Consider the following 13934-nt stretch of genomic DNA (forward strand, 5'->3'; position numbering starts at 1 on the left):
TGCACCATTTAAGGTGGAACGGTATAATTCAAACAAGAAGCTGGCGAATAAAAAGCTGAATTTAACTAAATTTAGTTGTGGCTTTCCAATAGTGGCAAAACCTGAGGGAGCTGAAAGGCCTGGAAAGCGACACAGCTTTCATTGCGTTCTGGGGCCGTCTTAAGTCCGAAATCTGTTTGGTCCCCATGACAACTTCAGTTAGGACTGAATTCAGGACCGAAGCTATTACCGAACAACAGCTCATAATCTTATCTATTCACTATCCAAACAGTATTACAGAAACATCCTAACTAGACTAAATTTCCTAAACACCGTCCTAACTTTAAGATGAACCCCAGAAGTGTCTTAATGTCTGTTTTAACCGTCTGCTTCTATTGATTAATGCAGTGACAGGCAGCACAGTGACAGCCAATCAGAAAAGAGCACACTGATATTTATCAGTCTTAACCGGCATAATGATGCTACATTTATCTACACTGAAAACGGTGCTTTGACTTGTGAGGATTTTTTTCCGAATAGTGTTTTAAAAGCCCTAGACGCTACAGACACGATCTCCACCATCCCCTCTTATCATCTTTGTATATTAATGTTTGATAAAAACTGGTCAGAGAAAATATTACAGTGATGGTGGTGAATAATGAGGAGGCGGAGCTGAACGTGTGTCTGTTTATTAGGAGGAATAATAGTTTTATTTGATCTTCTTTACGTCAGTAACGGTAGCTAACAGTAGCTGTCCGGCTAAGTAACTTCATGACGTGTTTACGCTTTAGCTGTGTGCGTATGATTGGTTGCTAGGCAACAGATATGACATGTGATTGTCGACTTCCATGGAGTAGGTTCAGATGTCCTGACTTGAGATAAGATGCTGTAAGACAAGAGAAAATTCCTACATTAAGATAAGATTTTTTTTTCTGTAATAAGAATTTGTGAAAAATCTTGACCTGTGAAATAGTTCAGTTTCTGTAATACGCCCCCTGTTGTACAGGTAATCAGCTGGTTTGTTTTGTTTATGGGGGAATTTGTTATTTTCCTGAATTGCGTAACCTACTAAGCTGTAGGTGTAAGCTAGCTAGCTATGTTTATGTGTGTGTATATGTTCGTAGGCTGTGTGCATTCATGTGTTTTGGGGGAGTGGCTTTGAAAGGAGGGCTGAAAGTAGGTGGTTGGGATATTTTTGGTTGTATTTTTTTAATAAGTCGCTGGTTTCTAAAAAAAATCACCTATTTCAGCTTTAAACAGAACATGAGAATCAAACAAAAAGCCCCAGAATTTGTAAGCAATGCAATCAAAATATGAAAGTATAGCCTTTTACACATAATACCTGCAGATTCAAATTAAATACACGCAGTGGTGGACAGTAACTAAGTACATGTAATTCGTTACTGTACTTAGGTAGTTTTTTGTGTGTCTGTACTTTACTGAAGTATTTCCACTTTGGGTGACTTTTTACTTTCACTCCACTACATTTCAAAGTAAAATATCTTACTTTTTACTCCACTACATTATGAGAAATCTGTCGTTCCTTTTGGTTTATGTGTGTATAAAAACGTAACATGTCAAAATGAAAGAAGCATGAATCAAAAACACCAATCAGGGCACAGCGCGCACTTAGTTTTGAGCTTGTTTTGACCTGTTGGACATACCGACCCAGTGCAAGCATACTTTTTTTGTTTTTGCTAGTTTACGTTTATGAACAGAGACCTACAGATGCAGTTTAGTAAAGGAAAACTCATTTGTGAATCTGAGTTTAAAGCAAGTTTTTCTTAAACTTAAACTTGTAACTAAGTTGCAAATAAATCTTAAACTGAAACTTTGCTTGTTTGCAGAAAGTTATTTCAGAGCCTCTCAGTTCTACCTGATGGAAACTGTTTGCCTTCAGTGTTTTGTGCTCATGATAACTTTAATAGACATCAGCGTCGCTAATTAATGACATTCTATTAAAAGACTGGTTTACCAAGAGTGACACTGGAGTATTTCCACCTAAAATGAGTTAATGAAGCAGAGACTTGTTATAAAAACAGTAATAGGACATCAGAGCCATAATTAATCTTTTAGTACTTTTCCTTTTGATACTTAAGTACATTTGAAGGCAAGTACTTTTGTACTTTTACTCAAGTGGAGGTCTGAAGGGAGGAACTTCTACTTTTACTGGAGTAATATTTTACCTTGCGTATCTCTACTTTAACTCAAGTACATGGTTTGTGTACTTCGTCCACCACTGGATACACGTTCTCAGCCCAAAATTGCAATATTACAAATATTACGCACAGGTTTATACACTCTTATGATTAATTGCTTCCTTTTAGCAACTCTGCCTTGATCTGTTTTCTTGTGTTTCTACCAGGCAAACAAGCATTTTGTAATTTGTTTGGTAAATACAGTCGTATGCAAAAGTGTTATATTTTTGTATAAGTTTTGTATTTTGTGTTTTGTTGATTTTATAAGTGAAAATAACACATTATCTACAGGGAGCATACATAAAAAATGTTTCTGCAAATTTTAGTGCACAATTTCTCTTTATTTTGTATTTTTATTATTAAAAATGTTATTATTAAATTAAATATTATTATAAAATTATCACATTATTATAAAATGCCATTTTTAAAAAATATTGTGGTTTATGTTTTTCCCCAGTATGTTAAATTCAGCAAGTAAACAGTAACTGTGCATCACTCTGTAGAGGATGTGTTATTTACATCAACAAAACATCTAACAGAAATATCTGATTGGGTCCAACTTGAATTCATTAGCTAATCTAAAGACTTGTTAGGTATGTTGTTTTAGGGTTAATATCCCCTTGAATTTCTCTATATGCTTCCTTCTCTTTTCTGTCTCCGACTGTTCCATGCGAATGCAGTCTAGTTGCCATTTACGTTGAAATCTCCCCCGTTTACAGTGTACCATAAATAGGTTTAACCTTAGTATGGCCTGGATGCAGTTATCACAGCATTATAGGGAATTACTGCATCACGTAAAAGAAGAAAAAAAACTATGTCTGACATTTTTGTAGGAATTTGGAGGTCAGGAGCATCTGACAGAGCCTGTGGCAGAAAAAGGGAGGCAGAGAGTCAAGAGACCAACCACTGGAATCCAGTGACCACAGCGCAGCGTTTCAGTGGAAGAAAAAGACAGCAAAAAGGAACGTAGGCTGGAGTTAACCAGTCTTCTGAGTCCAAAAGAAAACACAGTGTCCCAACAATTGAACTGCCAAGTGTGAGTGCAAGCAGATATAAACATTTGTGAGTGCTAAGGCCACGAGGGGAGTTGCCTTTTTTTCTGCTGAGTGCTCTGTGTTTTTGTTTATGGTTTAAGTTTCTTTGCAGGACATCTTTCGCTTAGATCTGGACGTTAAACTACACCTGCGGATCTCTTTTGCTTGTTTTGTTTTAGGGTTCTTTTTGTATGGATTTCTTCGGAAAATCGCCACGTCGACTCTGGACGCGTACCCGTGATTACACCGTGTGGTGTGAATTACATAGTTGACAACCTACCCGCATTTGGAATGGATATCAAAGACCATGTATGTGGCAGAAACATGGAACGTGACCATTTCATGAGACAAAGTGGGGAAAAAATATTTTGGGATTCAAAGGAGTGTTTTACTTGCCTGCTGATTGCACAGTAATCCATCTCATTCTAAGAAAATGGAGATGTCTGCTGGATCTACTGTTGTGCCTGAATACTCTGCATCAGCCTCGGGACACAATGGACCTGGAAATGCAGAACTATCAAATGGTTCTGAAGAAGGCCAGGGTAAGTCATCGGTAGCCCAGATGCGCTCCACTTCTGCTAGGTTCCGTATCCGCTCGGCTAAAGACCGAATGCTGGAGCCCACCAAGGGCCTGAAAACAGGCAGTAGATTTGAAGGTGAGGCGATTGTGAGTAGAGGCAGCAACAACAGTGGGAAGGAGGTGCCCAGAGTTTGCCCACATTCTCCACCATCTCCAGACTCTGTAATCAACGAAAGGACACCTAGAGCTCTGAATCAGGTCAGTGTTGCAAAGGACCCAGAATTGCCCTCTGAGCTAAGCGATGCGACTCAAGGGAAACCAGATTGTGCTGGCAGCCTGACAACCACAGTGAGGGGAAGAACAGAATGGAGAGGAGCGAATCTAACAAACAGAAGCAAGAGCTTAGACTGGAGGGGAAGTGACAGAGGAATGATAAGGAACACTAGTGACTTTAAAAGGAGCCCCAGAATACGTTCGGAGAGCTTTGAAGAAACAGGCAACAGTCCAAATTCAAAAGAACCGCCAAGCCCATCAAGTAGAGTATCATTAAGAATTCAAGCATTCAACGCAATCGGTCAAGGAAAGCAGGATAGCACTGATAACTTTTCCCCAGTGGTATCCGGATCTTCGTCTGTTAGAACGGGCCGGGTAGCTCTTGCCCTGGAACGGGCAACTGGTGGCCAGTCTCTCCCATCCAGACTAAAACTTAAAGAAAGCCAGGACATCACCGAGGACAGGAAAAGTCCCTGGTGGAATTCTGGACAGAGTAGTCCCAAGCCAGATCAGGCAGAGGTCCAACTAAGGTCTCAAGTCAGTGGATCAAAAGTTAGCGAAATAACTGGAAACAAATCTATCCAGGACAGAATTGGGAAGCTCTATGGTTTGAATGCATCTGAGGAAAGAATTGATGCAAACTCGAGAGACTCTATCGCTGCAAAACGCTACTCTGCTCCTGTTGGTGATTGGTTTTCCAGCTTAGATGCTACCGATTCAAATTCAGTTCACAAGAGGTCAACTAATGATACCATGGTTAGGGTGCCATCCTCTTCTTCTTTCAGTCAGTGGAGGAGGGCTTCATATGACACAGAAAAGGGGGCTACCTTCCCGAGAAAGTCCAAAAAGGATGGAATTGATTTCATGTCTTCAACAGACACTCCATCTGTTTCACCCAACTGGAACGTGAGAAAGGACCCCTTATCTAACACACCAGTACCTCCAGGGTCAGCATCGTCTAAAGAAAGGCCCCTTGATGAACATTCAACTCATTTGCTGAGTGGAAGCAGTGAATGGAAAGGAGAATCCATGGTTCTAGGAACAAATTCTCTAGATAGAGCAAGGGGCAGGAAAAGTGTACCTGCACGTTTAAGTGTCCTCACGACTGAGTCTTCATTTTTGGGTTGTGAACTAAGCCCACCTAGCGAAGCTGCCCATCCTACTAGACATGAAACCATCGGGAAAGAGATGGAGAAAGACAGGCATGGAGAGAAAACAACTGATAATTTAACACATGTCAAAGCTGCAGAGACAAGTCAAAGAAATGAAGAAATTCATTTATTTGGTCAGTCCAAACCTCAGTTCTCCCGAAGTATGACGGTAGATGGTGAAAAATATAAAGGAAGTGAGGATGAATTCAAATTTGGCTCATTAACAATTCCAAGAATGAAGAAGGAAGGCTCGCAGGAGAAAGCCCAAGTACCGTCCTTTGATTCAGTGCGAAACACAATTCACAAATTTGAAGCTCTTGCTCAACAAAACAAGACTCCGTCCAAGACACTTGGTCCCAGAAGAACCTTTTCAGTTCCAGAAAAGCCTAAATTTGTGCCATTAGTGACCAAGAGCAGCTCAGATAAATCTCTAGATAATTGGAAGGGTTTCTGGAACACAAGAAGCCTGAAAGAGAAGGTCCAAGGAGAGGTTGTGAGTCCCCCTGTTCTGTCCAGACCTGCCCAGACCACAGCAATTAATACCGAAGGCTTGACAATGAAAACCCAGAGTACAGTTGGTTCCAGACAGGAACTACTGGATACATTTGCATCTGAACAAAGTAACGAGGCCAAGGACGATGTTAAAGATGATATGAAAATAAATGTCATGAACAGGCATATGGATGAGCCAGATTTTTCCAAAGCTGGTCAACAAAATATGAAAAATGTTGACTCAACTGAAGAAAAGGTTAGAAATAATCTCAACGCTGCAGCTTCCCAAAAGTCCAGTGGAGCCACTGATGCATCCCACCCAGACTTGTCACAGAGCAAATGTTCATTAGATGCCAATGACAGAGCCAATCTCCAAACCCAAGAGCTTCCTCCAAGCAATGCAAGGACGAAAGATGCTAAAGCATTTCAAACATCAGAAAGCACCAATGACTCAGTGTCATCCACCTCCGTCAAGCCAGCATTGTTACTGACCAACAATACACATTCAAAAGCAGCGTCCAGCAATGGTGGGTCTACAGAACCAGCTCCTGTCGAGGTCATCTCCTCAGCTCCAAGTGCTCTTAATAATATCTGTAGAGATGAAAAGGTAGCTGCCAAAATTTCTAGGTGGATTTCATATGAAGGAGATGATGTTAAAGCTTCTGCTGCTGATGATGACGATGATGATGACGATGACGAAGATGACGAGGGAACAGAGAAAGCAGATGACTCTGATTCAGGAGAATCATCAGTAACCATCACCAGCAACATGAGCCAGTCAGATAACAGGAGTTTTTCTGTAAGGTATGGTGCATAAAGAATGATACATGCAATTCTGTCAAATGATTTTTCAAAATTTCTGTATAATTCAGTTTTGGTGGTGAATGGAACCAGGGGTCACAGTATCTACAACACAAATATAGTCATTTTAGTTACCAACCACTGAACCTACATGTGTCATCTGAGTTTGTAATGTGGATGATGGTAAAATGGTGGTAAATCTGAACAAAATAAGCTATAATCCTTATCACATATAATCTTTGGGCACTGTTTTGACTTACAACAGCTACATGGACCTCATCGCCATGTTTGAAGGTTAGGGTTTTAGGCCAAAATCTCAAAACTAGCGTGAAATAATATCTCAGGTGTCAGGCAGTGTATTTGTAACCCATTCATGTAATAACTTTCTGTGAGGGAGCTTTTAGAAGCACTGAATGTTTCAGATGTCTGGTTCCTATCACCACCACTGGGAACAATTCTGACTTTGTAAGTTTCTCTAGAACAGAGCATTTCACACCAAACCACTCTGAATGGTTTTGTTCACATGTTTGTGATTTAATTATGTAGAATATTTTTAAAATTTGATATGATATTCCCCTTCAAGGACCGTATCAACTAATACTAGTTAACATCTTAGCTATATGGAAAACAGTTTATGTTTATATGGAGAAATATTCCATTTGAAATGACTGACAATATTTGACTTTTTCTTTTCTTCTCTCTTCATTACTCTTGGTCTGTCTCTCCTTCTTTTTTCTCCGTCCACTCACTTTCCTTTTCAGTCTTGTGGACCTGTGTAATCTGGGAGGACTGGACTACCCTGCCTCAGATGGGAATGGCTCAAATGATGAGGAGAAGTGGATGTCTAGGCGGTCTGCTTCTCTGAGCTCAGACATCTCAGTCCTGTCCAGTGTGACGCTGCTGGGCACTGAGGAGCTGGACTGCCTATTAAACGATGTCAGGGGCCTGGGAAACGACACCTTACAGGTACTACACCCCAACAAAGTGTCCCTCCTTGAGCCAGATTTGCCAGTTCCATTAAAGAAGTAAAATTAGTCAATGGTCGATTATTAGTTATTGGTTAGAATTGGTATTTAGGATTCAGTCGGTGGTGTTTGGATTGAGCACAGCTATGCGCAAGTCTACAATAAACCACATGGTAAAGGATGTAAAGCAGGACTAGACAATAAGAAACGACAAACACCATGGTAGTTGCAATAAAAGTTCACACCTCTGGTCAAATGACATGTTTCTATGTAAAAAATAACCTTCTACACTTAAATATGGCATTTTCTGCACATTTTAGTGCACAGTTTCTATTTATTGGCTGAGTTTAACCATAACTTTGGCACAGGCTGCATTTTTTGGTCTATTTCTCCCCCAATATGTTAAATTCAGCAAATAAACAGTGCATGTATATAAAATGTACTATAGGTTTTCTCTATAGAGGACCAAGGGTGCCCGAAATTTTGTATACAACTGTATTCACAGTGTTGTAACTAGGATCTTATGGACCCCAGAGCAAGAAACTGAAAGGCCACCCATATGAAAAATGAATAAGAACACAGTTTGTTTGTTTACTCATTATGGCTAGTAAAGAGCATGTAGGCATATAGTTGAGTTGTATAGTTATACCTCTCCATGAGTAGTGGGTGTAAAATCACACCTGGTTACCACGGAAACCCCATTGGCGCCAGTGCGATTACTCTGCACTAGCAGTAGATACACCACTCTGTACATACATCCTGCAGATGATGTAAAGGTGTAACATAATATTTAATAATAATGTTGGACATATAATTAATTGACACATAAAATTATGGTAATACTGCAAATGACCATTTTGTATTTAATTAGGGATTATATGCATGATTTTAGTGAAATGAAGCAATGTGTACAGTTCTATGCAAAAGTGTGCAAATTACATGCTTTGTTCAGTTATTAAGTGAAAATAAGTTACCACAACAAGATGAAATATGGCATTTGTCTGCAGAGTTTAACTTGCTGAAAGACAAAAAATAAATGAATAAACATGAATTCTGCCGTAACTTTTGCACAGGCCACATTTAATATGTTAAATTCAGCAAATACACAGTAATTTGTGCATTTATTTATAAGTTGTGCATTAAAATGTACAGAAGTGTGTTCTCTGTAGAGTATGTTCACTTGGAAAACACTTCACCGGCATCACCGGGGTGCCAAAACCATTGCATACGACTGCATACTCTTCATATAATAGTGTTGAATAATAGTCAGTGTGGAGAATATATGTCCTACTTACCATCATGTTTCAACCATCAACTGTATTCCTGTTATATTGCAGAACTGCGAGGACGTACAGGTGGTGGTCCTGCATAAGGAGGTGGGGAGGGGACTCGGCTTCACCGTGGCAGGCGGAGTGGATCAGAACAAACCCGTCACTGTAAGACTTTATCACCGATGCACCTTTTCATTCACAAAGTAACCAGAAGATTCATTTGTAGTTTGCCTGTGACATTAGTGGTTGTAGAACTGTCTCACTGTCAAAGTGAGCAGGCCAGTTTTACGCAGTACTGGTTTTCCTCTCTAATAGTAGATCCTGATCATTTAAACCACAGGAGCGTTTAAAGTTGAAAGTCAATGAAGCACAGAAATAGAATTTTGAGCAACAGTGTTTGTGATGGAATTGCAAATCACTGAAATGGACCAGCTGAAACATGTCTGACAATGAACAGAACCCACTAGCTACCAAATAAAGGGGAATTCCACTGATCTTGCAAAATTTCTGTATAACTCAGTAGTTGAGATGTGAACAAAGTCAGTCAGAGTGGTTTGATGTAAAATGCTCCATTCTAGACCAATTTAATAACTCGGATTTCTTTACAGTGGTGGTGAATGGAACCAGGGGTCTCAATGTCTACAACACAAATGTAGCCTTTTTATTTACTACCCAAAATCAAAATCTGTACGTGTCTGAGTTTTTATATCTAAAGTTAATGATATTAAATTAATTATAAATCTTAAAAAATGTTTTCTTAGGGGACCATTTTGCCTTACAACCCTGCATGCATCTCTCAATTTTTTTAAAAACTTGATTTTTATCAAAACTTTTATCTTTATTTAACATTATTGTAAAACAATGCCTCAGGCATCAGGCAGCACATTTTATGTAATAATGTTCCGTGAAGGAGCTTTTAGAGACATTCAACTCTTTAGACGTCTGGTTCCTATCACCACCACTGCGAACAATTCTGACTCTAATTCTGAGGTTCTCTGGAACAGAGCATTTCAAAACACTTAGCAAACAGTTGAACAGTTTAAGTCTGCAGAATGTTTAAAAAATTGGTGGAATTCCCCTTTAAAACATCCATTGGCCCAATGCCAATCATTTTTTTCATTCTCTTTACTCGTTAAAAGTGCACTATACAATTCTGGAGAATGACTGATATTTGAACTCAACAGCAAAACAAATACACCCCACATCCTTTCAATGCTCCCTCAGAAGCTCCGCCCCCAAATTCATGGACACGCATTGCCAAGGCGAACAACACCGGGCTAGCCTACTTGTATTTTTAAGATCTTCAGCTGCTGTCACCTACGGACCTACTGTTTCTGTGAAACAGCAAAAATAATTAATTAAATTAATTAAGTTGCCCTTTATTAATCCCACAACAGGGAAATTCACCTCTGCATGTAACCCATCTGTGCAGTGGAACACCACATACACACTAGTGAACACACACACTAGGGGGCAGTGAGCACACTTGCCCAGAGCGGTGGGCAGCCCTATCCGCAGTGCCAGCAGCTGGGGGTTAGGTGCCTTGCTCAAGGGCACTTCAATCGTGTCCTGTCAGCTCAGGGGATCAAAGCGGCGACCTTCCGGTCACAAGGCTGGTTCCCTAACCTCCAGCCCACGACTGCCCCTAAGTTAATGTTGCCCACCTGTCAAGCAGAAACAAAGCACCCTCCTTATACATTATAATGCTGTTCAACTCTTTCAATGAAGTTAAAGTCAGCTTCTTATTCGTCACTTCTTGTTCGAATTTTCCTGCTCCACCTTAGATGGTGCGGCAGTTACATTCAGGTGCCTCAGGCGCAGAATGGAACTGCTGTTTGATTTAAGGTGGAATGGGAAATGTGAATAGGAAGCCAAATTCAACCTTGTCACCTTCTCTTTTTTTTGGATTTTTTCCCCAATTTTCTCCCCAGTTTAGTCGTATCCAATTCCAGCCACTAGTTAGGACTCCCCCAATCACCTGATACCACCAGCACTAGGAGGGCGAAGGCAGCACAGGCCTCCTCGGAGACCTGTGAAGCGCCCCCACATCTTTCCGAACTGCAACTAACGCAAGGTCATTGGACAGCCGAACGCGCCAGGAGGAAAGCGCCAACCACTAGATCTGTTACGTCAGCTAACAGACACCTGCACTGACTAGCATCGCGTTGAGTGATGGGGGGAGAGGGAGGGCCACCCTACCCACCCAAACAGAGCGAGGCCAATTGTGCTCTCTTGGACTCCTGGCTATCATCACTGGGGATCAAATTCACGATCTCCTGATGAAGGGGACAATTTAGTGGAGGAACATTTGGAAGGTTGCTTTAAGCTGAACGTTGAGGAGGGCAAAACAAAATGTGGGGAGAACCAACGTTTTCACAGGGCTAGACTAATGTGCACATGCATCCAGACCAGCTATGAAAACAAAAAACAGAGAAGCTTGAATTACAACACACACAAAGGAGGTGTAACTTCCTTCTCTGCTCAGGATGCAGTTACACCACTATATCTTAACATAGATAATAGCCATTTGCTGCTACATAAATATATGTTTAAAATGTCATATGTAGAGCCTTTAACCACATTAACTTTTTCATCAAACCATTCCTTCTCAGGTCCACAGGGTCTTCCCCTGCGGTGCAGCAGGTCAAGAAGGATCCATCCAAGAAGGTGACCAGGTGCTGTCAATCAATGGCACTGCTCTACACAACTCCGCCCACTGGGAGGCCCTGCGTACCCTAAGAAGGGCAAGGGGGCGAGGTATGGCAGTGGTGGTCCTCAGGCGAGGTAATATCGCCGAAACACAGCACGGCACCAAAGACGGCCTCCAACAACCAGCTGGAAAGCCAGGTGAGAGGATGTTCCCTGTTATTACGTTAGTCGTTGAAAGGGAGGCAACTGGCAGCCTTCCGAACATGTCACTCATTCTTGTGGCTTTTTTTTTCCAGTCTGGAGTGGTGTGTCTGTGTTTCCTCCAGCAGGCAGCAGAGTTCGGGTGACTTTGACTAAGTCTAGTGCTGACTTGGGCTTCAGTCTAGAAGGAGGAGTGGGCTCCAGCCTTGGAGACAAACCCCTCACCGTACAGAGGCTATTTCAGGGTGAGTTAAAGTTCCATTCTATGTCAATAAGCTTAAAATGGTATAAAATGTTGGACTTACTGCTCAAAAGTTTGGAATCAGCATTTTCAGGTTTATCACTATTTTAACTATTATTGATACAACAACTAAAAACTGAAACATGAGAAGTCGAGTGGTTTATTTTTGAAAGAAGAACCTTTTTATTATTTATTATTTTCTAATTATGTAGAAAAGTAAAGCATTTTTAACAGTAAAAAGCCTGCTCTCCCCACTGCCGTCACATTAGCACTTATCAGAGTAATAATTGCTGTATATTCTCAATATCTATGTACACTATATGGCCAAAAGTTTGTGGACGCCCTCCTAATTACTGAGTTCAGGTGTTTTAGCCTCACCCGTTGCTAATGGGTGTATAAAATCAAATGCACAGCCATCCAATCTCCATAGGCAAAGAGCTCAGTGACTTTAAACACAATGGGATTCCACCCTAGATCTCAGCCCTGTTAGAACTGCCCCGGTCAACTGTAAGTGCTATTATTGAGAAATGGAAGCGTCTACAGCTCGGCCAAGAAACAGCAGACCACTCAAACTCACAGAGTAGGGCAGCCGAGTGCTAAAGCGTGTAGCATGTAGTGTAGCATGTAAAAATCAGCTAATGTCTGTTGCATCACTCGCCACAGAGTTCCAAACTGACTCTGGAAGAATGCTAACTACCATAACGCATAGTGCCAAAAGAAAAGTTTGGTGGAGGAGGGATAATGGGCTGGGTTATTTTTCAGGGTTTGGGCCCCTTAGTTCCAGTGAAGGATAATGGTAATGCTACAACATGTAAAGACATTTTGCCCAATTATATGCTTCCAACACTGTGGCAGTTTGGGAAAGGCCCTTTCCTGTTCCAGCATGACTGTGGCCAGGGCACAAAATGAGGTCATGGCAGGCGAGTCTGCTGTGGTTTGACGGTTTTGGTGTGGAGGAACTCCACAGAGCCCTGACCTTAACCACACTGAACATCTTTGGAATGAACTGGAATATCGATTGTGAGCCAACATCAATGTCTGACCTCACAAATGCCTTTTTGACTGAATGAGCACAAATTCTCAAAGACACTCTCCAAAATCTTGTGGAAAGCTTCCCAGAAGAGTGGAGGCTGTTATAGCCACAAAGGGGGACCAACTCCAGCACATTGCCATGCAGTCTCCTTAGACAAACACTGGCTGAAGAATGGGTCGTACTGAAGAGCTCAGTGACTTAAAACGTAGCGCTGTCATAGGATGTCACAAGTCAGTTTATGAACTTTTCAGCCCTGCTAGATCTGCCCCAGTCAACTGTAAGTGCTATTTTTATAAAATGGAAGTGCCTAGGACAGTGGTGGACAGTTATGAAGTGAATGTAATTCGTTACTGTACTTAAGTAGTTTTACTTTCACTCCACTACATTTCAAAGTAAAATATCTTAATTTTTACTCCACTACATTATGAGAAATCTGTCGTTCCTTTTGGCTTCTGTGTGTCAAAATGAAAGAAGCGCAAAGCAAGAGCACCAATCAGGGCACAGCGCGCACTTTGTTCTGAGCTTGTTTTGACCTGTTGGACATACCGACCCAGTGCAAGCATACGGTTCTACGTCAAGTTTGGGAGTGCCTGTGCCAACATAAACGATGGATGAAACTCCTGACACCAACCTAACTTTGTGTAAATAGACCACAATACAGAAATATGTACACATATGCAGTTGTGACTGACGTGTCTTTTTTCAGAATTTATGCAAAGATTATTTCTTTTTATAGTAACTTTGTTTTGGCTGGTTTATGTTTATGAACAGAGACCTACAGATGCAGTTTAGTAAAGGAAAACTCATTTGTGAATCTGAGTTGAAAGCAAGTTTTTATTAAACTTAAACTTGTAACTAAGTTGCAAATAAATCTTAAACTGAAACTTTGCTTGTTTGCAAAAGGTCATTTCAGAGCCACTCAGTTCTACCTAATGGAAACGGTTTGCCTTCAGTGTTTTGTGCTTATGATAATTTTAATAGACATCAGCGTCACTAATTAATGACCTTCTATTAAAAGACTGGTTTACCAAGAGAGACACTGGAGTATTTTCAACTAAAATGAGTTAATGAAGCAGAGTCTTGTTATAAAAATCATAATAGAACATCAGAGTCATAATTAATCTTT

At 40.8% G+C, this 13934-nt stretch overlaps 1 protein-coding gene across 13 annotated transcripts in view; it reads left to right on the plus strand.

The window, feature by feature from the left end:
- The window catches only part of si:dkey-92i15.4, a 28118-nt gene that overhangs the window by 13438 nt on the left and 746 nt on the right, over window positions 1-13934 (plus strand). For 5 of the 13 annotated variants that reach the window (XM_036594028.1, XM_036594019.1, XM_036594001.1 and 2 more), the window contains 5 exons: window positions 3011-6451; window positions 7210-7414; window positions 8751-8849; window positions 11297-11531; window positions 11630-11779. In XM_036594028.1, coding sequence (XP_036449921.1) covers window positions 3645-6451; window positions 7210-7414; window positions 8751-8849; window positions 11297-11531; window positions 11630-11779 — 3496 coding nt within the window. In that variant the 5' untranslated portion in view covers window positions 3011-3644. Of the gene's footprint in view, window positions 1-2981; window positions 6452-7209; window positions 7415-8750; window positions 8850-11296; window positions 11532-11629; window positions 11780-13934 lie in introns of all 13 variants that reach the window. The other 8 variants (XM_036594067.1, XM_036594074.1, XM_036594083.1 and 5 more) reach the window with 6 other exon arrangements.

Source organism: Colossoma macropomum, unplaced genomic scaffold (genome assembly GCF_904425465.1).
Source record: "Colossoma macropomum unplaced genomic scaffold, Colossoma_macropomum, whole genome shotgun sequence".
Taxonomy (NCBI): Eukaryota; Metazoa; Chordata; class Actinopteri; order Characiformes; family Serrasalmidae; genus Colossoma; species Colossoma macropomum.